At 38.1% G+C, this 27703-nt stretch overlaps 1 protein-coding gene across 10 annotated transcripts in view; it reads left to right on the top strand.

Moving 5' to 3' along the window:
* MYO3B (myosin IIIB) overlaps positions 1-23948 on the top strand; it is a 213454-nt gene extending 189506 nt beyond the window's left edge. For 7 of the 10 annotated variants that reach the window (XM_052793190.1, XM_052793189.1, XM_052793196.1 and 4 more), the window contains 3 exons: positions 21121-21227; positions 21602-21648; positions 22739-23948. In XM_052793190.1, coding sequence (XP_052649150.1) covers positions 21121-21227; positions 21602-21648; positions 22739-22874 — 290 coding nt within the window. In that variant the 3' untranslated portion in view covers positions 22875-23948. Of the gene's footprint in view, positions 1-21120; positions 21228-21601; positions 21649-22738 lie in introns of those variants that run through there. The other 3 variants (XR_008236070.1, XR_008236069.1, XM_052793191.1) reach the window with 2 other exon arrangements.
* Positions 23949-27703: the final 3755 nt, after the last annotated feature.

Here is a 27703-nt window from a genome sequence, read left to right as displayed (position 1 = left end):
AGTGGGGGAATCAGAGATCTAAAGCCCTCATCTCCATCATATCCACCTCTGAGTTTATGACAGCTTTATAACTGTCTTCCAGGAGAAAAATAAAAAAGCATTGTGGTGGACTTCTACTTGGAGCTGAACCCAAATGAGTAGAACTGGATTGAGAAGATGCTCATCCTAGAGCACGTACTACTTTCCTACGATCATGCCTGTCTTTCCTTAGGGTTATGGTTTCCAATCTGGTTGCAGGATAAGGTCAGTCTCCCAACAGTTCCAACTCTGTCTGAAGAGGCATCTCTGTAGTAGAAATTCCTTCTGAAAGCCTGGGTTGTGACACCTCACGTTTAGAGGGCTGCATGCTAGGCTCCCGTATTTGCTGTAGATCAGAGTCATTGGGACAGCACTATTGAGCTGAGTCAGCTGGGCAGCTAAGGTAGCAAAGCAGAATCTCAGAGTCAACTCAGATAATACTCAAGAACAAAAACTCATTCAAAGCAGTGCTTGACACAACCATCTCGTGCATACTCAGCCAGATCTTTTGCAGCACATGCTATCATTTTATTGGCTGTTTTTGCACCTTTCCTGAAGCCAGGATGCTCAGTACAGGCACATCTGAATTTTTCTGCCTTTGAGAAAATGAATTTCCAGAAGTCTGTGACAATTAGCTGGTAGCCATGTGTGCGATACGAGTATTACTGACCATTTGTGGAAGTCAATGTGTGCAAGCCATAGTGTGAGAGTCTTTTCACAAATCTCTGAGCATAGAAGAGTTTTTTGAATGTTAAAATCTTGAAGGGCCCCTGAGGTTCAGGCGCTGTCCTGCTACATGCAGAGGATGTTGTAGCTGGTGTCTGGTACTGAGAGATGTCTTTCCCAGATGTCGCATGCTGCCATTTCCAGACTAGCAGCTCAGAGAAGCATCCTGCAATTTCTTCAGACTCCTCATCTTGTGCCTGGGCACTGCAAGATGTCACTGCATATGTTTAGGTTTATTGATTTGTGGGGGATGAAATGCTTAAGAATGCCAGTTCCCCCAAAATTTCTCTTAATGCAAGCTTTGATGTAAAAAGTAAAGAACAAAGGTATTCTTCAAGAATGCGGGAAATAATCCTGTGCTTTATTTAGTCACAGCTAAGGGAAAATAAAACTAAAAATTTCGGTTTGATTTCAGCATATTGCCTTAGTTCCCTTGACCTACCATTCGGGGACAAAGGCTTTTCTGCCTTTATTCCCATTTCACAGTAGGATTTCTACTAAATGAACTTTTTTAGTGAGTCGATTAATCTCATTTCATATCTGCTACACTTTTTTTTATCTTTCTCTGATAGCAGTCGTGAACATACCTTTTGAATCCTCCTCCCTGTTGTTGGACTTCAGCTGAGCTGAAGAATCTAGACATCATCTCACAGGTCATTTTTCAGTGGAGGTGCCACTCGCTACAGTGTTACTCCCTCCAATGTTCACAGGTCATTCCTGTTACTACCAACACATCTGTGTAAAACACAAAATCATCTTTTCTTTTTTTAATCTGAGTTATATATCAGCAAGCTCAGTTGCATGATCTAGTCAAAACAGAAGGAGGAGCATCAGCAGCAGAGGACATAGTCTGCTGAATTTGGCTGAATGCATAAAGATAGTCCTAGTGGGCTGTAGAGATACCCACTTACAAAATGCAAAGGTGCCTCTTCCTAACAGACAGGCTGGTGAGGGTATGGTATTTCACACAAATTTAAAAAAATATGAACAAGAATTCAAATACATAACTTTTTAGTAACATACAATTTCAAAAGTATTCATATACAAAGAAATTAGATCAATGAATACAGCTAATTACTGGCTCCTGAAACAGACTAGAGATGGTGACAAATAGCAAAATTAAAAAACAGCTTAAATGACCTATAAAATGGCCATTGAGCTGCACTTTAATGACCAGGCAAATAGCAGTATATGTCATCTTTGGACCATCTGAAGTTTGGAACGTCCCATCAATAAGGAGTGTAAGAATAAGGATTGTGAGAAAAATGTACGAACAGAGGTATTGCAGTACAATGTTACATCCATACGGGTCAGTGATGAAAACTACAAGTGTGTACCTTAGCTCTAGGTAGCCTGGCTTTCTAGAGCTGTGAGGACTCAACAGAACTGTGGCCACTTCAGTATCTCCAGTAACTTGTTAACCTAGGCAGTTGCCTGTGCCTTGAGTTGATCCTGTGAGCAATGCAACCACCTAAAATGTGCCAAAATTCCAATAATTATTATTATATCACAGTTTAATTCAGAGCATTTATATATGAGACACTTTCATTGCTGGATAGATGTTTGACCACTTGTGTTGAGCACACTTACAAAATCAGTGCTGTTAAGAGCATAAAAACTGTTGCTAGATTTTGCAGGCCTTTTCCTCTCCCACTCCCGCATCCAGAGATTGGTGAACTGCATAGGACCAGGAATTATGAGTGGAAATCATGTATCTCAAAAAAACTAAGGGCTGTAGAGGCATCACCTAAAACTGCTGTAGAGCGTAATTGCCCTGGGCATGCCTTATCAGCACCAACATGCAGCTTTCTATATAGAAAACTTTCAAAGCAACACTAGCTATTCCACTGTGCTACCATGATTCAGAAAGCTGAGCACACACCCTCTTTACCGTGGAGCACCCTACAGGGAAAGCATTCCCTGAGCAGACTTGACCAGGGAGAAGAGATGAGGATGGGCCTGTGGATCAGCAATTATAAATACCCAGAAAAGGATCAAAAAACGTTACCCGTGCTGCTCCAATCCAGGGGTAAAATGGCAACTGCAGAGAAGCTGCTTTGTAGCCATGTCTCCTGTCTGTGTACAGAGGACAGATTTTATTCCTTCCTTCAGCCCTCACAGGCAAATCCTAGTTACTTGGAATTTGTTCAGGAGAAGAGTGAATTTTACCCTGAAGGAATTAGGAAGCATTATAGATTCAACATATGGGACCGTATGTCATTGTATTGTTTCCAAATGTTTCTTTTTAAGCTTTTTTCCCTCCATTGCGGACAGCTTATTTCACCACACATTGTCTAGAGAAGAAGGGAGTTTCATACTCCCATTTCTTTTGTTAAGCCACTATTAAAGCTATATCAGTTTCGTAATACTGTTTGTCAACTTTATTTCATCCTTTGTTTCAAACATGCACACCATAAGTGTGGTTTGAGGCAAGTGCTTTGAATGTGTTGTTCAGGCACTGTCAAAGTCAATGGCAGAAATAGAGAGTACAAGCAGAGATGGTCCTAAACCATCCCTAACCCAAAATACTGCACTTAGTTATAAGGCTGTTCACAATCAAACCAAGCATTTTGCTTGAGCCTTAATAGAGGGAAACCAGCACTGATATATGAATGTGAGTCTAATTAAACTAAAATTGGAAATGGGTGGATTCGACCCTCTCCTTGCTATGCAGATCAATATCCTCATGTAATGTAAATTGAGCTGCTCTGTATCTCCCTCTTTTTCTGTGATTTTCTACTCCAGCCCTGGAGAAGAGTTCTGGTGTCCAGTGACATCTGTTCTAAATCATGTTTTGGAAAAAATGTAAATACTGAAAACTTGAGGTCAGGCCCAGACAAAGCACTGGGCTAGCTCCCAAGGCCTCTCTGCATCTGGGATTGTTTGATGTCAGGAAGGCCCTTCACAATCAGAGCCATCAGTAATGGTGGCAAAAAGAGACCCTTCAGATAAGGCTCTCCATGGATTTGTTAAAAGGCATTATAACTATGAAAGTCTTTTGCTGAGCTCCCTATCTATAAAAATGTGTGGCTGGCTGGGTGCTGGCCTCCTCTGAAAAGGAGGATGTGCTGGGCTGGAGAGTACAGAGGCTTCACCATGTCCACATGAGTGGAGATGGGTCTTCTGTGACCTTTAGAGAAGTGTTGGGGTAGATGGCTCCAGCCTCAGCCACTCTCACACTCATCATGTTTTTCAGAATTAGTTTTTACTTGTGTGTAATTCTGACAGTGTCAGACTGTCTGTGTGCACAGGCCTGCATAGTTCCTGGACCTTTAATTTGTCAGAATTGTCAGATTTAACTCAATCAAAGTTTCGCTGAGCGATGATACCTTCATGTCGGACTAGTTGAAGGCAATACTACAGAAGCAAATGCTAAAGGCCTCATTTGTAAAGGAGTTGAAGTGCCTGAAGAGTCTACTGAAATGTGCACAGCTGGCATCAGGGGACCTTAGATTCACAGGTACATTAGAAAATTGCCCTAGACACAGGATAGCTAACTCCTTGGTCTCTGTAAGCTCAATAGAGCTGCTTTTTGTTTTCTTACTCTAGGGCCTAAGATCTTTTGGCACTGTTCTGGGCATTATTGTTTCCCTAAGACCAATAACCGTGAAAATCGAGCTCTGTTGGAAAAGCAACTGGGAAGCAGAGACATCTTAACTAGAAACCAGTTTTAAAATGTGGAGTTGGCATACATTTTACATTTTTATCAAGTGTGTATTTACCAATTAGTCAGCAGCCTGAGCCAGTGGATTTAATGAACTTCATGTGATTTATGCATAGCTTTTATTAATTGTGCCAATAGGGATAAACACTGGATACAAATAGATGCAGATGTCTCACTTCTTTCTCCTTTAAATAATACTATTTCTTGTCATTAAACTACTCTATTTTTAACTACTCTGTATGTTGGAAAGTGATAATTTCTTACCTTCCATACTACCGTCCTTCCAAATGTAAGGCTCAAAACTTTCACCGACCCATATTTTCAACAGCCTGGGCTATGCTCAAGGCAGATACAGAAGTTCAGAGAAGAAAACATTTTCTCCTTCTCCCCTTTCTCCCATCAGTGGAATGTACATTAAATAGTAAGTAGGCCACAGAAACAGAGAGCATGTGAATGACTTGAGATCCTGGTAATTTGAGCAGTCAGAGGAAAAGGGGGCCAGCACCTGGTTTTCAATCTCTGTTTCAATGAATATTTAACTACTTTAGGCAAAGTGGGACACTTCCAACAAACGAGGCTGAGAGAAACCTACCTAAGAATATTTTCTAGCCCAGCAGTTAGGTTACTCTCCTGAGAAGCATGATGTGTGGTCTCAAGTCCCTGTACCAAAACAGTTTAAGGAGGTGTTTGAAGCTACATCTTTCACAAGCTAAGAACATGGCCTAATCACTGAGTTTTTGGATATCGGGGGTGGCAGCACTACCTCCTCTGTTTTGGGAAAGGAGTCCCCTTGTGACAAAATCAAAATGTTTTGTTTTTGAGATGCCAGAATGAATTGTTTCAACATCTCTGAAGTTTTTTCATGTTATTTCAGCTGAAACTGTTAGCTAATATGACCTGAATTCACAAAAAAGTTTCTGTTGCCCTAAAATTCCAGTATTAGTGAAGAAATAAATGAATAAAAAAGAAGCCTGACTAACTTCTAACTCAGGTGCAGTTACAGTTGTCTGGTCACAGCACTTCCTGAAGAGGCCCCATTAGTGGCTTTATAGTTTTTATTGGGATGCTTCTCTTCCACATAGGTGGAAATCCCTCCCCTTTAGAAATAAAGAGAGCTGTGATCTGGAGTACCCAGAACTGAAAGCAGATTTAAATTATCCTGGCATGGCATGCTAATGGCCAAGAAATAGGAATACCTTTCAGAAATCTTTAAGCATTTTCACCCATTAAACGCCATTTGGAGCTTATACAACTAAATGCTAGGCTATTTTTAAAGATAAAACCCCTTATACACATCGGCAAGTCTAGTGAGATCATTTTATTGACTTTGTGCACTACTTTAATAGTTTCTCATGTTCAAATGCCAGTAATCTAAAGAAACTTTTTGATACCATCAAAAAAAAAAAGCATAGGCACTTCTTGTGATGTCATTGACTTTTTTTTCCCATTGAGTATGGACAATAAGCACATTTTTCTGATGGATACTAAGTTAAATTGCCATAGTTCTGGTTTTAATAGGTGTTAGAAATATAGCTGGATGCCATCTTAGTTACACTTGGCTGCAGCAGAGCACTTCTTATCCACAGGTTTGCCGTAGTTCTTTAAAAGGATAAGAAAAGTGTGGTTGCAGGCAGGATTACTGGTTTTGTCCCTTTGGTTCTACACAAAGTACAAACTTTGCCTCCTCTCCAGTGATGTGATACATGATAGGATATGAAACATTTACTTCTGACTATTTTCATCATCCACAAATAAAACTCGAAAAGGTAATCAGGTGTGCTCTCTCAGCTCCTTGGTCCCCTTGAACCCTCTCCTACCATGGTGTTTCGTTACAAGGATGAACTCTGATGGGCTCAGCCTCCTTTCTGTGGGCCCAGGTTCACAGCTAGAGTTTGGGGACTCATGTCTGTCTTGAATAGTGGCACAAGCTACTGCTGTTTCTTGTGTAAGAGGAGCGGTACGTCACATAGCTCTTCATAATATGATTGACTATCTCTTCCTCTGTGTGCGTTGAGCTCCAGTGAAATAAGTAATGATGATGTTTAGAATGTCATCATTAGACATCTTCATTTAATGCTTCAGCAGAGATGACTGGGAAATTCATCCCTCACAAGGCCGATGTTGCAAATTCTCTATATGTTCAAACTGTTATCCTAGTCCTGGCTGTCTGCAGCCATGAGGGAAAGAGAAAGAAGGACAAGTGTCATGAGGGCATTAGACCTTTGCTGGCACTGTCAGGTGGTACACGCACCTTCCTCATCACAGGCCACACAGCAGCTGTGTAGCCTGCCTGCTCACATCCTACCCTGCAAGGCTTTATTTTGAAACAGTAACTCTTTCTCTTTCTCTAAAAAGTAAATACACAAACACATAAAGCTAAGACTTCATAGGCCAAAACAGCTACCTGAGGTGTTTTGTATCTCTGCATAAACTTTCCAGATGAAGTCCTAATAGCAGAGACACGCACAGAAAGCAAAGTATGATAAGTGTAGTTAACCTCTACTATGTATTTTAGAAATAAAAATAAGGATTTATGGTTCTCTGTAAATAATGATGCCTTTTTTGTACCATGGATTGTTCTGAACAAAATGTTGTCAACATAATGATGAAAGAACAGTAATTTGTTTTGAACAATATATGACAGTAATAAAAAGGGATAAATCATTAAACAATAACATGTATTTTAAAGAATATTGGTCCCGTCCTACAAGGCCTCACATGATCTATCATTATGCAGTGGCATAACGCATTGACTTCATGTAGATTGCTGGCATGAGTGAGTGTTTGCAGAAAAAACTGAAAATCTTGGTTTGCTGTATGTGGTGTTATAGACAGTTTTCTTCTAGAAAATTGCATCTTCAGAGAAGAAAAAATATCTTTGGCACCTCATATTTTTGTGGCTGCTTTTTGAAGCTACAAATAATGCAAAATCACCTGATCAAAAATGAAATGTGTGACAAGAGGGAGATAATTTCCTGCCACTCTACCTTGTAAAAGCAAACAATGAACTGTAACTTATGGTCATGTTTCTTTGCTTTTTGCTATATTATAATTTAAATATTTTTTTCAAAAACAATTTTATGGGCCTCCAAAGTGATTTATGTGTTTTGTACATTATTTGAAAACATAAATTTTGCTGATTATCTTCAGTTTACCTCTGTCCACCCACGAGTCTCATATTCATTTAATTTAGACAATGCTGAGCAGCTACATGTGGAATTGACACTTTCCATGAAAGCAAAAGTTATTCTTGTGCTTATTTTATTGAAGAACCTAACATAAGAATTTTTCATCAAAGATTAGCTTAAGTGCTCCTACATGTTACTGTGTGTTTGTAGAAAGTGTATGGCGCTCAATTATCTCTGAATTAAAACTGCTTCATGAGTTAATTCAAGTATTGTGTAGATAGAGTGAGTGCTGACTTTTAAAATTTATTGTATCATCTTCTACATATGAAGAGAAATATATATTTCTCTCAGCCCACAGCCTTTTACTTCACAGGGCCTTTTAATAATTGAAATAATTAAGACAGTCCTTACTAAAGGGAGGAGTTTAAAATTCTATTATATATTTCCATTTTAATCATATTTCTTTAAACCATATTAATATCAACATGGTTTTCTGAGACTATCCTTTTTTTCCCTTGTGTTCATATGCTTAGTGTTGGGGCTGGCTTCAGAGGAACTAATTCTAGTAGGGAAGGTGTGCATCAATGTCAGCATTTTCAGGATATGAGCCTTTCTGCTGGGGACAGGATATTGTCATTATTATTATGGCATTACTTCAATGGGAGACTTTGATGTATCTGTTCACAGTGGTAAAACTGATTTTTAGGTTTTGTCTCCGTGGGAAAGTTAGTATAGAATAAGCCGTAATATAAATTTATGATATAGCGACTCAGCGCATGCCAGGGCTTTGCAAAGCTGCTCAAGCTAGATGTGAATCAGACCCTGGGGGCAGTATAGCTGGATGAGTGCAGTGCCATGCGTAAGCTAATTAGTCCTACTGAGAAGCAAGATATGTTATGGAAAAAAGTTATGTTAATATGGCCATACTTCTCAGCTATCCAAAACAGATAAATCAGAAGTAGCATTCCATGGCGATAGGTGCACTTGCAATGCACTAGTTTATTCATGTTGTAACTCTGTGTGGTCCTTTATAGGTCATTCACACAAGGAATTAGCACACAGTAACTAATAAAGTGTTAATTCACAACTTTGCATGCTCCGCAATACCCACAGACCCAAGTACAGAATCAGGACACAAACAGAATTTGATGTTGCTGTATCACAAGCTATTCTATAGGGATATATTATTCAATTACCAGCCAAGAATCTAGTACAGAGTTGTAAGAAAGGGGTTGAAAAAAAAATCAAACATTTACAGTAGTTAAGAGGTGGAAAATATGTCCGAATCAGCTCCCCTCAAAAATTTCTGAAATCACTTTGTCTGTATTTTCTGGAGTGACAAGAAATTCTGTGTACCTACACTAAGATACCATGAAGGAACCTGATTTTCCAGAACAGGTGAGCTGTAATGGTTTAAAAATCAGCCCTCCTAGTGCCTCAGTTTGAACCCTGAAATCACCACTCACGTTGGTGAAGAAGGGTTTGTTAAGCTCTGAGGAATAAAATGTCATCAAAGTCACTAGAATTAGTCATGTATTTATGAGAAAAATAAAAAACCCCAACTAATTCTGTAGCATTTACGAATTTAAAATAAGTGACACTCAAGTACAAAGACTGTGTTCAGAGGGGAATATAGTATAGTGAGCTGATGTACTAATGTAAGCTGTGCCCTGTCAAGAAAGGTGAGTTCAGAACAAAACAACATATTGTCACATAAGCAAGTCACTGTAATATCAGAAAGTCAACTCACTTTATTTGTATATGTGCACATATGTGTATGTATTCCTCTGCTCCCATGAGCTGAAGTCTTTGCCAAATTTTTCTTTAAATGCTTTTAGGAAGGACTGGATGAAAAGTGCACATATTCTATGTGCTTTGCACTCTCAAAGCTCTTACTGCAGCTGGTGTGGCTAGGTATCATGAAATATATCGCCTAAAATTGCTTTATTAGGATTGAAATCCCAGTGTTGAAATTCTTTGCAGACCTCCCCCAGTTTTGTTTAAACATCTTTTCTACATTTTCTGAACACACTTTGCTACTACTGGAAGGTCCCATCTACCTTTTCAGGATGAAAGTTAATGAACTACATCTCTGGAAATAATGACCCCTTATTTTTATACATGTCTAGCATTCTATCATAAGATTCATAGTGTAAGTAGTCAAAGGTTTGTGATTTGGATTTGGAAGGGGGAAAAAAACCTAGATGCTCTTTCACAAGATACAGACATATTTAAAGCCTGAAGGTTTTTTCTATTCCTACTTATTTTTCTAACTCTGTCATTGACTGAATAGTTTGCTCATGCTTCTTCAGTTTTTCTTTCAAAACATTCCCTTAGAATTCCCTGGCCTGAGTTTGATTTGTAGATCAATTCTGAACCATCACTAATTGTAGGTCTAATGTTAGAAGTCCCAGTAGCAATTAACAGCCCCTTTAAGAATGGATTGCTGTAGCACATAGGTCAGCAGCATTAGTTTCCTTTATCTAGCCAAGATACCTTCTTTACTTCCAAGATTTACAAATGTCAGACCAAATCACTGTAGCAACACTGGGATGCAAATATCTAACTAGTGACATTTTTGCAGGATTCAGTCAAGCTTTCTTTAATACTTCCTTTAAAAGTTACAGCTGCCAACTACCTTGAATTCAGAAAAAAACTTCTTTCTTAATGAAGAAATCTACTGAGAGTTTTATCTTGGGCTTCTACCATTTATTCTTTGAAATATATGCTGAATCTGCTACACTCAAATTTGAGATACTAGTTCTATCAATATGGACCCATGGTTTCAAGCCTTTAGATATGCAAATTGTGTTTCTGTAACGAACAAAACCTTAGAGACCACGCTGCTGTGGTTCCACAGAGCCTTTATTGCGCCTCATCATTATGCTAAATTAATACAAATTTCCTGTGTGTCCAGAATTCAAAGTCAATCAAGTGGCTTAATCTCTGAGGGTATGGGATAAAAATGCTATTATTACAGTTTGGAAGAAGGTGAGGGATTACCTTTAAAAGGATCCAGGCTATATGCTAGGACAGCAACTCTGAAACACAGGCCCGTTATGAACCACATCTTAACTGAGTGTGAACTTACAGATTGCCTCCTGCCCTACTTTTGATTGCACAGACTAGCTCCCCACATTTGTATGATACATTTTTGGCAACTTCAGTACTTGGCTCTGTAGAGAAGCAGTATTAGAAAGGTATTTGTGATTTGTTACTGTTCCCTAATGCACTGAATGTTTTGACTTTTTATTTTTAAAAGTTAATCACAGTGTTTACTTTTTATGTTTGTTTCATCTTTTTCCCCATATGCTTTGCTTTTCTTAGCTAGAATCCACAAGATGAACCAGTGCCAAGTGTCCAGTGAGTTTTCTAGGCATATTTGCACATGATACGCAGCTCTTGAGATCCACAACCTGCAGTTTAAAAACTTTTGCATTGCAAAGTCCAAATGTACTTTGGAGAATATCTCTAAAATTGATCATACCATCAGGATATTTAGGATTCATACTTTAAAGTTGCCAAAGCTATTTAATCAATCAGATTGACTAAATCATCATCCTAATTCTTCTTTGAAGGAATAGCTGTCATAGTATCGTGCAGAAGTAATAATGAATGGCTCCATTGTTGATGCTATGTTTGTGAGGAATTTTTTTATATCTTTTGTTTCTGAGCAATTTTGAAAATTTCTCATACCTCCAACATGAGATGTGGTTTTACTTTGGAAGGCAGGGAAGGACAAAATAGTCACTTGAGGTTCTTTCTAATCCTATTTTCTTTAACTTCACTAAACAAATAAACTGCACCAACAGGCTGAGTCCCAACCATGACATAATGCTGATGGGATAAGCTTGCATCATGGCAAGCCTCCGGGTGCACAATGCCTGTGTAGGTGTCCCAGTGTTTCTACTTCAAGACTAGTACCTCAGATGAATAATTCCAGAGAAGGGAAAATGGGGCATGTCCAGAAAACTGAAGAATGCCTGGCTTTCCTTAGTATTCCTCTTTGCATGGGATTTCTACTTCTGCCTTCCAGAAGCTCAGGCTGATCTGGTGCAGTGCTAACAAAAAGGCAAGTGTAATACAGCCGTCCTACCATAAGAAGTTAAAGTTGACCTTGAAATGATCTTTGCATTGAAGACTCTGATATGCACCTTGTGAGGAGTTACCTCAACCTCAGGTTCAGGTGTCTCTTGGGGATTTGTTCTGCTTGAATCTAAGTGGATTTCTTTCCTGGTCATTTGAATGTTAGCAACCTCACGAAGAAAAAGAGGGAAAAAAAACCCAAAACACCATAAGAAAGAGCATTTGAAGTCCAATCCAAGTCTGTTTAGCCTAATTTCCTCTCTCTGACAGTAACCAAGAGCAAAAGCCTAGGGTATAGTAAAAAAGTAGGGCAAGCAGAGATATTTGCCCAGAACACTGTCCAGCCTAGCATGGTTTGTGGCTCAGGGATTTCCCGATCCGGAAGTGATCTCTTTGTATTTAATTGCTCTCAGTAGGTTTTTCCCCTGCGAAATTCTTCATTCACTTGTATTGATTATACAGCACTGCTCAAGCAGCAAGAGAGACATCACTTACCTCACATGATAATGTAAGATAGGTATTTCTTATCACCTGGTGGCTACTGGATTAAGCAGGTTTTACCGGGAAATATGCTGTGATATGTAGTAATTCCAGCATACCTGAAATGTCCTGGTTTTTACCAGTAACTGTCTCTTCTGAAAAGATCACAAAAATTCACCAAAAAGCAGCTTCCACAACTGCCCTGGGTCATGTTTAAGGAGGGGAAGAAAAATAATCATCAGTTAAGTTTTCTGCATTGTCCAGAAGTAGTTCCTGCCATTCAGGATGGTTTGGCATGATTTTTTTCCTGAAGTTAAAGTTGTAGCTGTGTAAACCTCTTGGCTTTGACTGGTTAGTTGACTAGTTGCCACACCTCTGGAACCCACTATTAGATATTACTACATGCAGGGTGTATGAGGGGTTGTGTATATTCAATGCGTATAGGAAGACATGTCTTCAGGACCATACTTGTAGAAGCATGCTGTTTGCTGACAGGTTTGAATCTTACCCGTGTTAGTTACTGACAGTTTAGTTCTTTGGTATGTTTTGTTTAATCTCTGCCTTTTCCCTCTACAGTTAAATCACTCACAATAGAGGCTGAAAGAACTGACAAATACTGAAGGATCAGAACTGTGTTGGAAGGGAAAAAAACAACAAAAGCCAAGATTCTAACTATTTATGGATCTTGTTTCCCAACAAAGTGTATCTAAAAGCCATTGTCTCAGGGTTCAGAGACAGCTAAATGATTGATTTCACATAAAATATTTGTTGTTCTAATTACAGTATCATCTGGGTCACTGGCAACAAACAGATGCAAAACCAGCCTTTACATACCATCTTGAAAAACTTATGATTTGCTTAGTGTGCTTTATAATCTAAAGCATATGGCTTTGCATAGAACTGCAGTATCTAAAATAAAGCCATAAGTAATGAATCACTGGGTGGAAGAAAACACATTGCTTCTGTTAGGAGTTCTTTCAGTGTGTGTATTCAAATGGTTCTGTTTAGGGTTATAAACAAAAGGCTGTGCTCACAGTTTTAGCAGTGTGTTACAGATTCTGGGATGCACATGACATCAAAGAGGCTACACTAATTTCCCTAGCAGTCTATGGCTTTTGGCACTGTGAGCACACTCCATCTGAATAAACAGAATTCTAGTTCACCACAGTCATGTGGGGGATCTGAGGTGATCATGAAGCTTGGTTTTATTTTATTTTAAATCTTTCTATTATAGGACTTTTTACCGCTCCAGATTCTGTGTTTTCAGTGAATCTGGTAACTACATTTGGAGCTATAGACTTAGACTACAAAGCACTTGACACTGAAACTAATTAAATCTAACTTATTATTCTTACCTACCAAATCCAAGTAAGAGCTTTGAGTACACTGCAGTTGCAGGATTCGTGAAGGATTAATCACTCTTTCTAAGCATTAATACGTATTTTTTGTAGTAGTTAATGTCCTTTCCCTTAGCAACACTTATGTGAAGCTCCAGTAAGATATTTTGTGACAGTTAGCAAGGGCTGAGGCCTTGTAACTCCTCAAAGGACATCTGATTTATTGTTCTTTCCATGCTTGCTTGTCACTAGCAGCATGAAGAGCACTAGCCCCTATAAATATTCCTGGACACTCTTCTGTAGAAGAAGGGACTGCAGGAATTTGGTGGCAAGAATGGTTCCCGTCATACTATATCTCATATCAACAGAATGGATGGCCTTATTGAACATTTGCAGAGCTCTGAAGCTACTGCTAGGTAAGCATGAAGCATCCTGGAGAGAATTACAATTGTTAATAGTATTAAATATGCCGACATGCCTCCAGGCTCCTGATGTTACTAGATTAATCAAATCCTCTGGTGCCAGAACTTGGGTTCTACTGCTTCACCATTAATGGTTGTTTATTCCCCTTTCTTCTCTTCCTTAGTTTCCCAGTATCTTACTTGATCGTTTCATTTTTTGTCTTTTTCCTGTCCATTTCTCTTTCCTTTAGTTTTCTCTTTCCCTCTCATTAACCTCAGAAGGGAAAAGAAGATGTTAGAGACACACCTCATTACTTAAGTCACCAAGCAGATTTGTTCTTTATTCTCTCCTACCCTATGTTGTTGTCTCATGGTGTGGTTTTGCCTGTACTGAGATTAAAATCTTTCAGAGACAGTGTGTTTATTTTCTATCAGCCTCCAGCATTTTTGCAGAACTACCATAATGTCGTGGTTTAACCCCAGCCAGCAACTAAGCACCACGCAGCCGCTCACTCACTCCCCCCCCACCCAGTGGGACGGGGCAGAAAATCGGGAAAAGAAGCAAAACCCGTGGGTTGAGATAAGAACAGTTTAATAGAACAGAAAAGAAGAAACTAATAATGATAACACTAATAAAATGACAACAGCAATAATGAAAGGATTGGAATGTACAAATGATGCGCAGTGCAATTGCTCACCACCCACCGACCGACACCCAGCTAGTCCCCGAGTGGCGATTCCCCACCCCCCCCTTCCCAGTTCCTATACTAGATGTGATGTCACATGGTATGGAATACCCTGTTGGCCAGTTTGGGTCAGGTGCCCTGGCTGTGTCCTGTGCCAACTTCTTGTGCCCCTCCAGCTTTCTCGCTGGCTGGGCATGAGAAGCTGAAAAATCCTTGACTTTAGTCTAAAGATTACTTAGCAACAACTGAAGACATCAGTGTTATCGACATTCTTCGCATACTGAACTCAAAACATAGCACTGTACCAGCTACTAGGAAGACAGTTAACTCTACCCCAGCTGAAACCAGGACACATAACATAATTAAATTTATAGTATATAGCATAGACCTGATAACTTCGTTATTCCCAAATGAAGCTACAGATTATTCTACAGTACTTGTTCTGTGAAGCATATTAGACCTGTTATCCTGTCCTTGTTTCTGATGCATTTATAGTTGGTAGCATTTAACAGGCAGTGAACAAATGCCCTGTGATGTGGGCCTGGTATCTCTTAATGTGTGCTCATACTAAAGTCACGCTGACCGCAGTTTTGTACAGGGATGTGCAAGATAGTTCTGCATTAACTGGCTTGAGTGTGGCAGGCAGGCAGGTGCAGCAGGACCTCGGTGGAAGCTAACTGCCTGAGTATTCACTCTGCTTCGCAGGCAAGTTTTTCATTTTACTCCCATTTTGCACTTACGGTGTGATGCTAATTTGTGCAAATGGTGGAGAATCATGGGAACGAGAAAGGGAGGAAAATACGTTTGTATGAACAGTCTTGGCCAAACAGCATTATGTGCCCTTTGTAAATCGTTCTTTTTAAAAATAAAGCTGAAATAATTAAAATCATAAAGCCTAGTTCATTTACAGCATTTTTTACTGCATAAGTGATGTTCAGTCACTCCCATTTAACACTGATATGAGTGGGACCAGAATCACTAGCCCCTTGAGCCCTCTGCTTGAATAGACTTGTATGGCACAGAAGAAAATGTAGCTGTTCCTTGAAATCAACATGCTGCACATAATTATCCACTTAGCATCCAGTCCAGGAGGAGGACGTATATTATCATTGTCTGTGAGGTCATTTCTGCATTTGCCTAAGACTTCAAGAGAAAAAGTGAATTTAACTTGCTGCCTTGAAAAATGATTCAAAACTGGAAAAGCTTGAAAACATCAAAATACATATAAATTATCAAAGGAGAACAAAGACAAGTTTTTCCACAAAAGTCTTCTCCCCAGGCTATAATGATGCTTTACATAGGCATGATCAATATATCCAGGCTTGAGAACCAAAGTCTTTTGGAATAAATTAGACTGGCAGGAAAAGAAACAAACAAAGAACAAATTAACATGATTTTAAACATTGCTTAAATTTTCATGAATGTAGACCTTGAGATGTTATGATGAGATCCCATGAGTCTGTGCTAATATTTGCTTATAATTAAGGGTTGCACTTTCATGTTTCATCTGATATTATAGATTGGAAATCAGCCACATGCTTACTATTTTTCTTGGTCATACTGATTTATGTACTTTATTTGCCTACGCTATTAATAATATATATGATTCCCTAAATGGCCCCATTACCTTTCCTTTAGCAGGCTGCCCCTTCTCGTACTCTAAATCTCCCTGTCTGACTAATTAGAGAAGGACCACCGTTCTTGTGATATTAGGTTTGTGTTCACCTGTAACAGAAGAGACAAGACTAACCCCTTCCAAACCTGTTTTGGGTAAATGGCTTATGAAGGAAAATGAGACTACTCAGCTCCACCCTTCGACACGTGTTGTAGTGGATGGAGTCCCTTCAGCAAGGGAATAGGTGACATAGCCCACTTTGTGGCACTGACACATTGGCAAAGATCCCTTCTGTGCATTCCTTGCTAAAAGTAAGATGTCATCTGGGGTTTAGGGCCCACTCTGTGCTGCACCAACCTTAAAACAATCTGACTCACATCAGTGGATTTTACAAGTTCCAAATGCAGTTGTAGCTGCCTCATCACCATCTTCTCTGCAGAATTCTCCATATAGGAAAAATTAGCAATGTTTGGTGAGGTTATCAGCAAGAAAGGGTTTTTGAAGCAAGAGTTTAATTATGAAGAGTTTATGAAGACCCTAGCTTCATTTCAGAGAGCAAAATCTGATGAATCTCAGTTCCTCTGAAGAGTGTGCCCAGTGCCTGGTCCCTAAGTTTTCAATACCAAGATAAGCAGGACAGACAGGACATCTAAGAAGAGATCTTCACTGAATATCAAGTGAAGTCGTCTGCCTCATGGGAAATCATTAGAAAAATACAGTTTTTTGCAGGTACTGTTTTGAAAGAATTGGTCAGGGCCCAAATCCTAGATGCAAAAGTCCTTGTGTCAGTGCTAAAGAGCATTTTGAAGTCTTTCATTAAATCTTCCTGTTTGTCCATTTGTGCATTTCTGAAAGGGTCCTTTGCAACTTATGTAAAGGATGGGGTTTTAAACAGAAAAATCATCTAAATAAGATATGGCATAAGAAATGTGCTAATCATCTGCAAGCCAAGAGATGTCATAAAAAATGTCAGTATGATGGATGTGATGGCTAACTGAAGAAAAAATATTTCCATTTCAGCCATAAGAAAGTAAAGAAGAAGAGTCACATGGAAGTTCAGAGGTGAAAGTATATCCCAGAAATGAAAAGATCAATACAAAATCTTCTGCAGATTGAGACTCGTAGATAAAAATCACATTAGAGAAATGAATTCATGTTAAGCTAGAAGTGATATATGTCATATCTTGAATAGTTTTTAACTTTAGCTTGAGTGAAAACATACCTTTTCTAAAAGCTTCCAATCTCAACCTGAGCTTTCCTCATACTGCTAAATATTTTTTTTCTCCTGACTGATTGTTTTCACTATGTATGTGCTGTATTTCTGGTCTGAAATTTTCTTCCACTTCTGACCATTAGACAGTTCAGACTTTCATTTCTGAAGGTGAAAAACCCTCCACTTTCTTATAGAGGGGTTTAGACTTGCTTCAAATCACCTCTTAACTTTCTTTTGAAAAAAAATTAAATAGAACAGTCGTCTTAAATTTCTCACCATGTGGCAGGTTTTCCAGATTTCAAATTGTTCTTGTTCTGCAGTTTACAGCAGGCACTTTAAAATAATTCTGCACTCAATGATAAAACTGTTTTCCTGCTTCTATTGAGCAGTCTTCTGCTTTGCACCCAGTCTGCTTCATATTCAGCTGAATATCTATGATGATTCCCAACTCTCTCTTGGAGACACTGCTTTCCAACTATGCAATTCCCAGTTCTTAAAAATGTAACTAACTCGAATGTTTGACTTTGCATTTAGTTGAAAACACACGGCTTTTTAATCTGTTTGAGCACTGCAAGGTCCTGGTCTATTGACTTGGGCTCTTATGTATCAGAGAAATAAAAAGGATAACCAATAGTGGTAACAGAGGAGTAAACAGAAATGCCATTGGTTTGTTTACTTATAAATACTTTATACTCCAAGAGTTTTACCCATTTGCCAGTTTCTAATTCCCTTCACTGTAAGCAACATCAATTTTGTGGTGGCTTCAGGGTAGCATCCACATGACCCTGCTCACCCATGTGTTTTAGCCTCTCTGGGTTCAAGTGAGGAAAAAAGGATGCCCAGAACCTCAGCTGCCCTACACTTGCTAGATCAGCTGACATAGTACACTTGGCAGAAGGTATTTTACCTACTCTGTGTTATTTCTGCACTACAGTAAGCAATTTACCAATAAAGAAATTGTAGCCTAAGGAATTTCTGTGCTTAGAGCTACAAAGGAAAGGTTTTCTTCCAGACAAAAGGAGGGGGGCAGATCTCCTACTTTTAAAATGGTACTAAAGGACAATCTGCAAGAAGTTCATGTGCTCACTCTCTCATCTGGTCTCTAAATTTGTGGCAAACTCAGGAGACTGGACATGCCAGAGGCACTTAGCACAAATTGGGTGCAGTGTAGACAATACCCTGTTAATGATACTGGTGGTGCTGCTATTGCTATTAAAATGACAAGTGACTTTTTTATTATTGGTGGCTTTAAGTTTGTCATCAAAGCAAAATATTTTAGAACAGCATTTAAAATGCCTATTCAATTGCTGAGTGTTGAGCACATGTTAATACCGTTTTCTCCAGATATGGTAGTTTATGATAAATGTTACCAGATTTTGTACTGTTCGTGTAGTATGCTACTAAACACTAAGACAAATGGGCCCACTGAAAGGGTATTTCCTTTGGAGGACACAAACTGCAGACCACCCATAGAATATACAGAAATAGTTAAGTGTCAGCATAAAAAGCTAGAGCAAAATATTAGTGTCTCAGAATCCTAATGAATAAAAGACATTTTTAAAACAAAGACTCTACATATAGGTGTTTTGAAAAAATAACATGAAGGCCACAACAGCGTTTGGGGGAAAGGAAAAAAGAATACCCCATCATATTATCATACTGTTTGAAAATTTCTAAATATTTGTGTGCTGTGTTTTTACTTCTGGCAAGCTGCAGAGAGGTGTGTGAAATTATGCAAAACTGTGCGGACCTGAGTCTTTATTCATACCAGCCTCTTCCTAGAATAAAAAAATTATTTGTGGAGACGTATTCAAGAACTACATTGCTGTAAAAAGGAATTCAGATGGCCTTGCGACTGAAAACATTGCTTGCAAAAATTGCAGACCCTCCTGTTGTGAGACAGAAAGCCTAAGATCAATTTGAGTAACTTTCAGAGCAAACAGGGAGAGAGTAGAATGTAGTTATGGCAGGTCTTCCACAAAACTTCCAGAGACTTCAGAGATAACAAAATTGCACTTATGTCCTATCTAAATATTAGAGAAAAAACTTTCCAAAGACACAGATATTATTTGGGCACCCAATTTCCCCAGAAGCATTTTCTGGAACAGCTTCTGCCATGTCTGGTTACATACAATACAAGTAGCAAAGGTTGAGGCTCAGCCATCACAAGCTCTTTAGCAAAAATATAAAGGTTTACTGAACTTGAAAGTATAAAGCATTGAAGCTTTGGGTATTAAATTAGCAAGCAACATGAGCGTATTATTTAAAAGTTATTTTGTATTACTGGAGAAATGTAACATTTCTCTATAAAATTGTTTTTCATTTTTAGACCCAGCTCTGCAGTCAGTTCCCTGGTGGCCATTTAACCCACCATCCCTCCCAGGTGTTGTGAAGGAACATGACAGTTGGCACGAAAAAAGTGCTCCCCTCCCACACAGAGATTGCAGTCCCACACTCAGAGGAAACTACTGTCTTTCAAATTTTACTGGTGAGAGGGAGAAATACAGTGAAAGAGAGAAAATGTCCCAGAACAGTCAGTTATTTGGCTGAAAAGGCCAAAATTCAACCACCTCCTCTACCTCACTCAGTAATTGCAGAAAAGTACAATAGTTGCAAACTGTAAACCTGGGTGTATAATAAACCTCCTTTGTAATATTAGCTGCTCCTTAGGGCCAGATCTTACAAGTTATTTGTGAGATTAGAGCCCTGTATCCACACAAGCCATATTGACTTCAGTTTTGAAGTGTTTAAAGGAACTCGTGCTGCTTGATCTTTGTGCTGGTCTTTTGTATCGGCACAAGTTTCCCATGCAGTATGGGATGCAAATGTGTAAGATGTGTATTTTTCTTTCGGAGCCACCAAAACCTGTTTTTATTCTTACTGTCACTAAAATCATTTTTAACAGGGAGCTATCAGAAAAGTCAAAGGCATTGGGAGAATTATTTGAAAAGTAAATGACCTTTCCTTACCCCCCCTAGTGTCTTTTAGTAACCTAGTGATTCTGATTTATACTGAAAATAGTTGTCCTGGTAATCTAGAGGATGTGCCACAGAAAATGCCTGGTAAAATAGAGTACAGCACACCATAATGTCTTTTTTCCATAATACAAAAAAAAAAAAAAAAAAAAAAAAGAATGAAAAGGCTGTTAGTTCTTTTCAGAATCCACCCTTTCTGAAATATTTCATTCATCTTTAAACTCTGCTTTCCAGATGACTTTAAGCAACTGTTACTTTACAGCGCATCACAAATGATATTAAGAAAACATAATTCCAAACCAGTCCGATTACTCCGATTAATCAGAGAGCCATGTCAAGAAGGTAGCCTTTTTATTATATAAAAATGATGATAATAGACTAAGTCTCATCGGTCAAAAGGCTTTATTACTGTCTACTGTAGAAAAACGGTTTTGCTGCTGCTGAATGATATATCCCTAGCTGGTCACAATATACCTCATTTCCTGCTTAGATAACAGAAGATACTAAGATAAAGTGTGAAAGGAATAAGGAGCTGTGTGATATAGATATATGGAAGAATAAAAAATGTTATAAAAGTAAAAATTAAGTTCTGCTTAAAAACTTGTGTTTGAACTAAGTTTCAAAAGAGAAGACAACTATTCCCAAGTTTCTGTGTGCTTACTTTGGATAGGACAGACTTGCTAATAAATCCAGGACCAAATAGGACAGAAGACTGTTTACGGACTAAAATATGCTAAGATGTTCACAGCACCTGGCACAGCTTAAAACTAAATTGTGTTATCTTACTGTAGGTTCAGAAAACTGTCTTGAACAGAAGCTGAGAACACCTCGTCGACGATGTCAGCAGCCCAAAATGCTGAATAGCCCCGAGGACAACATGTACTATAACCAGTTAAACGTGAGTTCAAAGTGGCAATAAAGCTGTTTTACTGGCTTTGTTTCCAGTTAATAATTCTGTTATTAATACCTGTTTCAGCCCCTCCAGCCCCACCCCCACGTTCTTCTGCTCTCGTCTTGAACATGTGCTTATGCTCTTTATCTGTTGCTTTCATGTCAGGATGTCTGCCTTCACGGTGAATAATTGATGTGGTTTATCAAAGACGAGCAAGATGCATGCTTCATCAGGCTCACTTGAGCCCTTTGATCAAAAAAATTATGCTGTGACTTCTGATATTATCAGCATCTGCTTGCATTCAACACAAAATCACTTTGAATTAAAAATTAACGACTTGCTGCTTTGCTTTGACTGTGTGTTCTTGGCCCTCTCCACAGGGAACTCTAGAATATCAAGGGAGCAAGAGGAAGCCAAGAAAACTTGGGTAAATATCTATCTTCTTAGTTCTAAGCAACTGTAAACAGAAGAAGTCCTTTGTGATATTACAGAATATGCAAAACTTTCTAGAGAGGTTTCTAAAAATAAACAACATATTTCTGTGCGTTGACATTGGACATTTTCTGCAGAATCAAATGTAAAACTTGCATGTACTGCTGTCTACAGACACTAGAACTGATTCTTACAAAATATGCTCCCCAGCTTTCTCCGAGTACTACTACTACAAAAAAATAGCTTTCTTCATGTTTTTAAGTGCATTTAGCCATAGTGAAAGGTGCCAGATGAAGGGTGTTGAAACAAGTTCTCTGACCTAGAACACGGGCAGAAGCCCTGCCAGCTTTGCAGCATTACACTCGCAATGGGCTTCAGCCCTCCTGGGGGAGCTCATTTTAAGAACTGACAGAGAGGCCACTTAGCCCAAAAGGGAATTGCTCCTTCTCCACTGAACTGAGTCGGTTCTCATTGTCACATGAGCAGTTGTCACCTGGTGATAGGTAGAAATCACTGAAAACAATTTACAAAAGCCAGGCTGGCTACTATACAATTGCCAAAATATTTCATTGACTGATCAGGTGGACCAGAGAGAACTGATGGATGCTTGGTCTTGCAAATGCATGTACTCCAAAAGTATACAAGAACTTTCTGTGTTACATCCTCTGTTTTTAATTAATCTTTTGAATATAACTGTATGAATAGGAGGTCTTTGAGTCAAGGTTATCAAATGCGTTATCAAAATTGTACCCTACTTGTGGAACATACACAGACAAAAAAGTCACATTGCTCAAATGAAATGCCTATTTGATGCAAATAGTTGGTCTGTCATTCTGTACACCCAAAATGAAAGACTATATTGCATTTCACTGATCCTCAGAACCATTCAGAGTATAATCATAATAAAGTAATAGCAAAGTAAATGTATAAAAGCTATATCTTTCTCATCAAATCATCCCATCTTTTTTTTTTCCTTTCTTGTATTAGGACTCTTCATTTTCACATCCACGGAGAAGTTTCTATTTCTGAAGATACTGACAGAATTAATTTTTTAACTTAATGAATGTTGTTTGTTTTCTTTCAAGCCAAATCAAAGTGCTGGACGGAGAGGATGAGTATTACAAATCATTGTCAGCTGTTGAATCTATCCCTGAAGATGAGAGCTTTCTTAGTTCCCCATCTCCTCCTTCTTCAAGAGGTGTGTCTTTTGCTCAAAGCTGAACCTCACTTACTCTATTGACTAATACTGGTAAGAGTATTTTCATGATGGTAATCTCTTCCAATTAACTTTGTGCGTGTGTTTATATATTAAAAAATACCATTTCAGCTAGTAACTTTCTTTCACTAATTTAGACCTGGTTTTGCAACTGTGGATTGTCCCATTTAGCTGTATTTCTATAAGCAGTTCCAGTGAAGGGGAGCAGCACTACCTGTATGTGTTGATGTTGGTAACGGACACATTTCTTTAGCAGCAAGGTTAGTTTATACAGTTCTAACCCCTTCTTCCCTGCTCCCCCCCAGCTGCTGTTCCCACCCTGTGCCATCCCTTCTGTTGTGCTGGCACAACTGCTGGTAGAGCTGTGTGAAAAATAAGATCAAGGAACTGAACTGGATTAAAAGAACTCTACTAAAAATTTTCATTTGGGGTCATAGTGAAAATATTTTGCATTTCATTAGACTGGTATTAAACATTATCCTTTATAACTTTCTGTGCTGTGTATGGCTTTTAACACTATAAAAATGTACAGAGTAAAATCATCTAAAATAATGATTGTGACTCAATTTACCTTGTAAATATTTTTCTTATAAAGTATTAGTTTACCATAAGCTTATCTTGAAGAATTATTTCAAATATAAGAAGCAAAACAGTTTTAAAGCTAACATTTCACACACTACTTCATATAGTCCTTGTGACTGAAACCATCATTATGACTAGTTATTCTTGTTATCCATGCAAGTATTTAATTTCTTTCTTAACCTGTATTTCTGGGCTCCAGTGATTCGTACATTTCCACAGCCCTCTTGTATGTAGCAGGGAAAAAAATGTCACCTGCAAATTTTTCTACTTGCTTTTCACTTTCTTTCCAAATCCTTAATGAAACAATATGTAACTTTCTGTGGAACGCTGAGATGCTTTGCTGGTAACTGTTTCCGTGACAGAAGCTGACTATTTTACCTTACTCTTGTTGTTTCTGAGCCACAGTTTTGATCTGTGACAATTCTTTGCTTCTTTTCCATACAAGCTCTTGTCAAAAACTTTTGGTAATAACACATTCATGTGTACCGCCTTACAAATTTGCTCACAATTTTTTTTTCTTTTTTTTTGAGAAACCATGCTGATTAAATCTGACCTTGTATTATGTAGACCTAATTATGACCCTTGGTTTTATCTCCCCTCCTATGGGTTTACCCTGATCTGTGCTAACAAAACTTCTTCCTTGCAGAGGTGCAGTTCACACCTGTTCCTTAAGCTGCAGAATTTCTTACCATCAGGGTTCACTGGCACCAACTTTTTGACCACAGGACAAGGGAAGCTGGCATGGGAAATGAGACCCAAGTGCAGTCAGGCCATCCCTAAGCCAGAATAGGGTTTGACAGGAGAAAAGGTAATGAAATGGATAGTTCAGTAAAAGCTTTGTCTCTCCTAATAAACACAGAAATTAAGTCAAGCAGGGCAGATGATGATGAGAAAAGGATTCAGCCATTCCAGGAAGAACAATCCTTCACTCATTCTTCACCTAAAATGTGACAGAAGGTTGAAACTAAAAGCTAAAACCCTGCCGGAGATTGAAGTCCTTTGGTTCACTCCTCATTCTCCTCTGCTGTACATCTGGGTAGATGTACTTTAAAGGCACTTTAGAGCCTTTAAAATTTAGAGACTTTTTAAACAACAGAGAATTGGTGAGTAGCTGCAGATGAATTAATGATATTTAAAAATGCAGTGCAAATACGAATGGCAACTAATATGAATGCATGTGTGCAGATTGCTTTCTTTACATTTTGTCAAAATGCAACAAGAATGAGTATTTGTTATGATACTTCATAAAAAATAACATAAAACTTTTCTTTTCCTATGCAATGTATAAATTCTCCATTAATTTGTAACATATTTGGATAGAAAATAACATTTTTAAAGAGTCAAATTACTTACTCTATTCTTATATTGGCATAGATCACACGGACTTCTAGCAGTATCGATGATTTCTGGTTCCATCCATCCTTTTTGAAAACTATTTGGGAAAATAAAGTTTTATTATTACTGCAATTCACATCATTATTATGCGTAGTTAGAGTTTATCAATTGTTTTAGTTAAATGGTAGTGAGCTTTCCAGTTAGGTATTATAAAAACCTGTCTAAAAAACAGCAGTTTACCTTACACTGAGTAATACATTACTCTGTGTAGTTCTATTAATTTCACAAAGAAGTAAGGGAAAGTGAAAAATAATATATAATTCAGTGAAGCACTTAAGCCAAAGCCTAAGTCCCACTGAAATCGATGAAATTTCAGCACGTGATTAAGTGCTTTGCTGAATGGGGGCCCGAATTAAACAAGAGCAGCTTCAGAACGTTAAATAGTAAAGCGCAAGCAAAATGCAAACACTCCCTAAGTACATTCCTTAGGTTTCTTCTTTTTTCTTCTTCTCAATTGTTAAGCTTGTATCAATCTCAGCCATCAGAAATGGACTTCAAAGAGATATTAAGCAGTCTTTAATTGCATGGAAAGGGTAAAATACAATATTTTCCTTGTTATATGTAATGCCACTATCTACATCTGCTATAAATTTTCAAATTAGTTTACTGTCACTAATATTTTTATACTGAAGTTACTATCTAAAAGCTGCTGTTGAGTAGCGTGTTCTCATTCTTGCTACTTCTTAGCTAAAAACTGTGCACAAAGCCGCTCTGTGCATTTTATTATTTCATAACTTATCCCCCTTTCCTCATTTGTTTTTGATCAATTCACTTTACCCTCACCAGATAACACCTGTGAGGTAGCCTTCTCTCATCCTCATTTTAGAGCACATATATGCCTTTAGATTATTACCCTCAGCTTGCTGTAGAGCCATGCAGTCACATTAAAACTGGCCAGAGTTGAACTTCTGTTCTCACATTGATAGATATGTGTGTTTGGGTTGAATTATTTGTGCATGAAAAGGAGTACAGGAGACATGTCAGTGTGATGATCGTGGTCAGTGGGAGATTATCAATGTGAATTGCTTAGATTTTCTTATTTGGTTTTGATACCATTGAAGCGTTGTTCTGATTTATTTCCTTTTGTGTATATTATCCTGAAATATTAATGTATTTTGCTTAATAGTTCATAACATATCCTGTTCTTAATATTTTATAAAAGTGAAGACTTTAAATCCTGTTAGGAAGAAGAACATTTCTTAGACAGTGTGTAATATATTAAAGAGTTTTCGGCATCTGGGAGAGAAAAGGGTGAAGCTCAACAAGGGATTTTAGTAGATTACTTCTGTAGACCTTAACGGCACTAGAAACCGGTTCTTGCTGAGGACAATTTCTGCCTTTCAGTTATGGCAGCTTAAAAACTTCTCTCTGTGCCAACAAAAATAGGTCAGGGAGCTTTTGGAGATTAGCCCCTTTCATTTGGTAATTTTAAACGTACTTCTCACTTAAACATTTACATCACTTTAGTAACATAAAGGGACCTTAGAATAGGAGTAAATTGCAGCCATCTTAAATTTGCCCCCACTGTGACCTCCCTCACCCATACACTGTAAGAGTGGTGGAATGGGCTTTTGTGCACTGAAGGTCTTTTAAGTGGCCCCTATCAGGCCATCCAAGGAGTTGTTGTTACTTAGAAGCTTATAAAATATGGCTATAAATAATGTAAAGCTAAAGACTTTGCTAAATCCAATCAGACCAAAAGTTGATTTTCCTTTTGGTGGTAACAATCAAAACCAAATTTTTCAGTGGTAGGTACAGAAAGTAACCCACACTGGACAATTACAAAGTCATCTTCCTAGAAGGAAAATTTCTTCCTAGCAGTAGGCAACTACTGATTATCTTATGTCATTTAGCATAGTTGCTAATGTAAGCATAATGCTTATATAATTATATACTTATGTGATATTTTTCTGTATTTTATATAACTGTGAATGGTTATACTTCCAAGCAATTGTCTCATTGTGTTTTAATTCCACTAAGTTCCTGACTTCTGGTACACTGCGGTACTGAACACTATACACGGTACACACATGCACACAAACACAAAGTGGATTTACTGCTTCAGTTTTAAACAAAAGGAATGTATTTACACGTGGTCCTTTTTAATTGAGTTGGAGAGCTTCTGACTTGTGCTGTCAGAGGGTAAAAGGGAGCTACCAATTTACTTTCTTTATACTACTTTTCACATACCCCCAGTGCACTTCTCGTTCAATATAAATGGTTGCACACTATAAAGATTTGTAAGGGATCTCCTAGTGTTGCTATTTTCTATATTTAGATCCCTTCAATTTTTGCTATACTTTATTTATCAATAGTCTTGACTGGATAATCTCTAACCTTCATTGTCATAACCGACATCCATTATTGTGAAGAAATATTTTTTTATTTGTATCTTCTATCATCATGAAAAACAGGTATGGTTTTAAATATAGAAGATATTAAAAATCAAAAATAAATAAGGAATTGAAGATATGTAGTGTCTTTAGGTCCATTCTTATTTGATATTGAATTCAATAAACAGTGGGAAAACAGGATAAGTTTCATATATTTCATTATGTGGTTGTTTCTGATAGTGCAAGACATGTATGCCTAAAGCCTGCAGTTTTAATACCCAGTGGTCTCTTTTCAGTATCCATTGGTCTTTGCTTGATTTCATGCATATGAGGACAGATGATCAAATCTCACGTTTTAGAACTCAGGTCCATCACTGTAAGTAGGGTTTCTCCACAAGTTTCTACTTTAGTGAAAATTAGGAAATACATAATTTGGGAAAAAGTTCTATGATTTCATGGAGAGGGAGTAAGAAGGTAGTTTTGTGGTGGAAGCAAATGGCTGAGGTCAAGATGTCTGGGTGGTA

This window comes from Harpia harpyja, chromosome 7 (genome assembly GCF_026419915.1).
Source record: "Harpia harpyja isolate bHarHar1 chromosome 7, bHarHar1 primary haplotype, whole genome shotgun sequence".
NCBI lineage: Eukaryota > Metazoa > Chordata > Aves > Accipitriformes > Accipitridae > Harpia > Harpia harpyja.
This window is presented reverse-complemented; position numbering and strand designations above follow the sequence as displayed.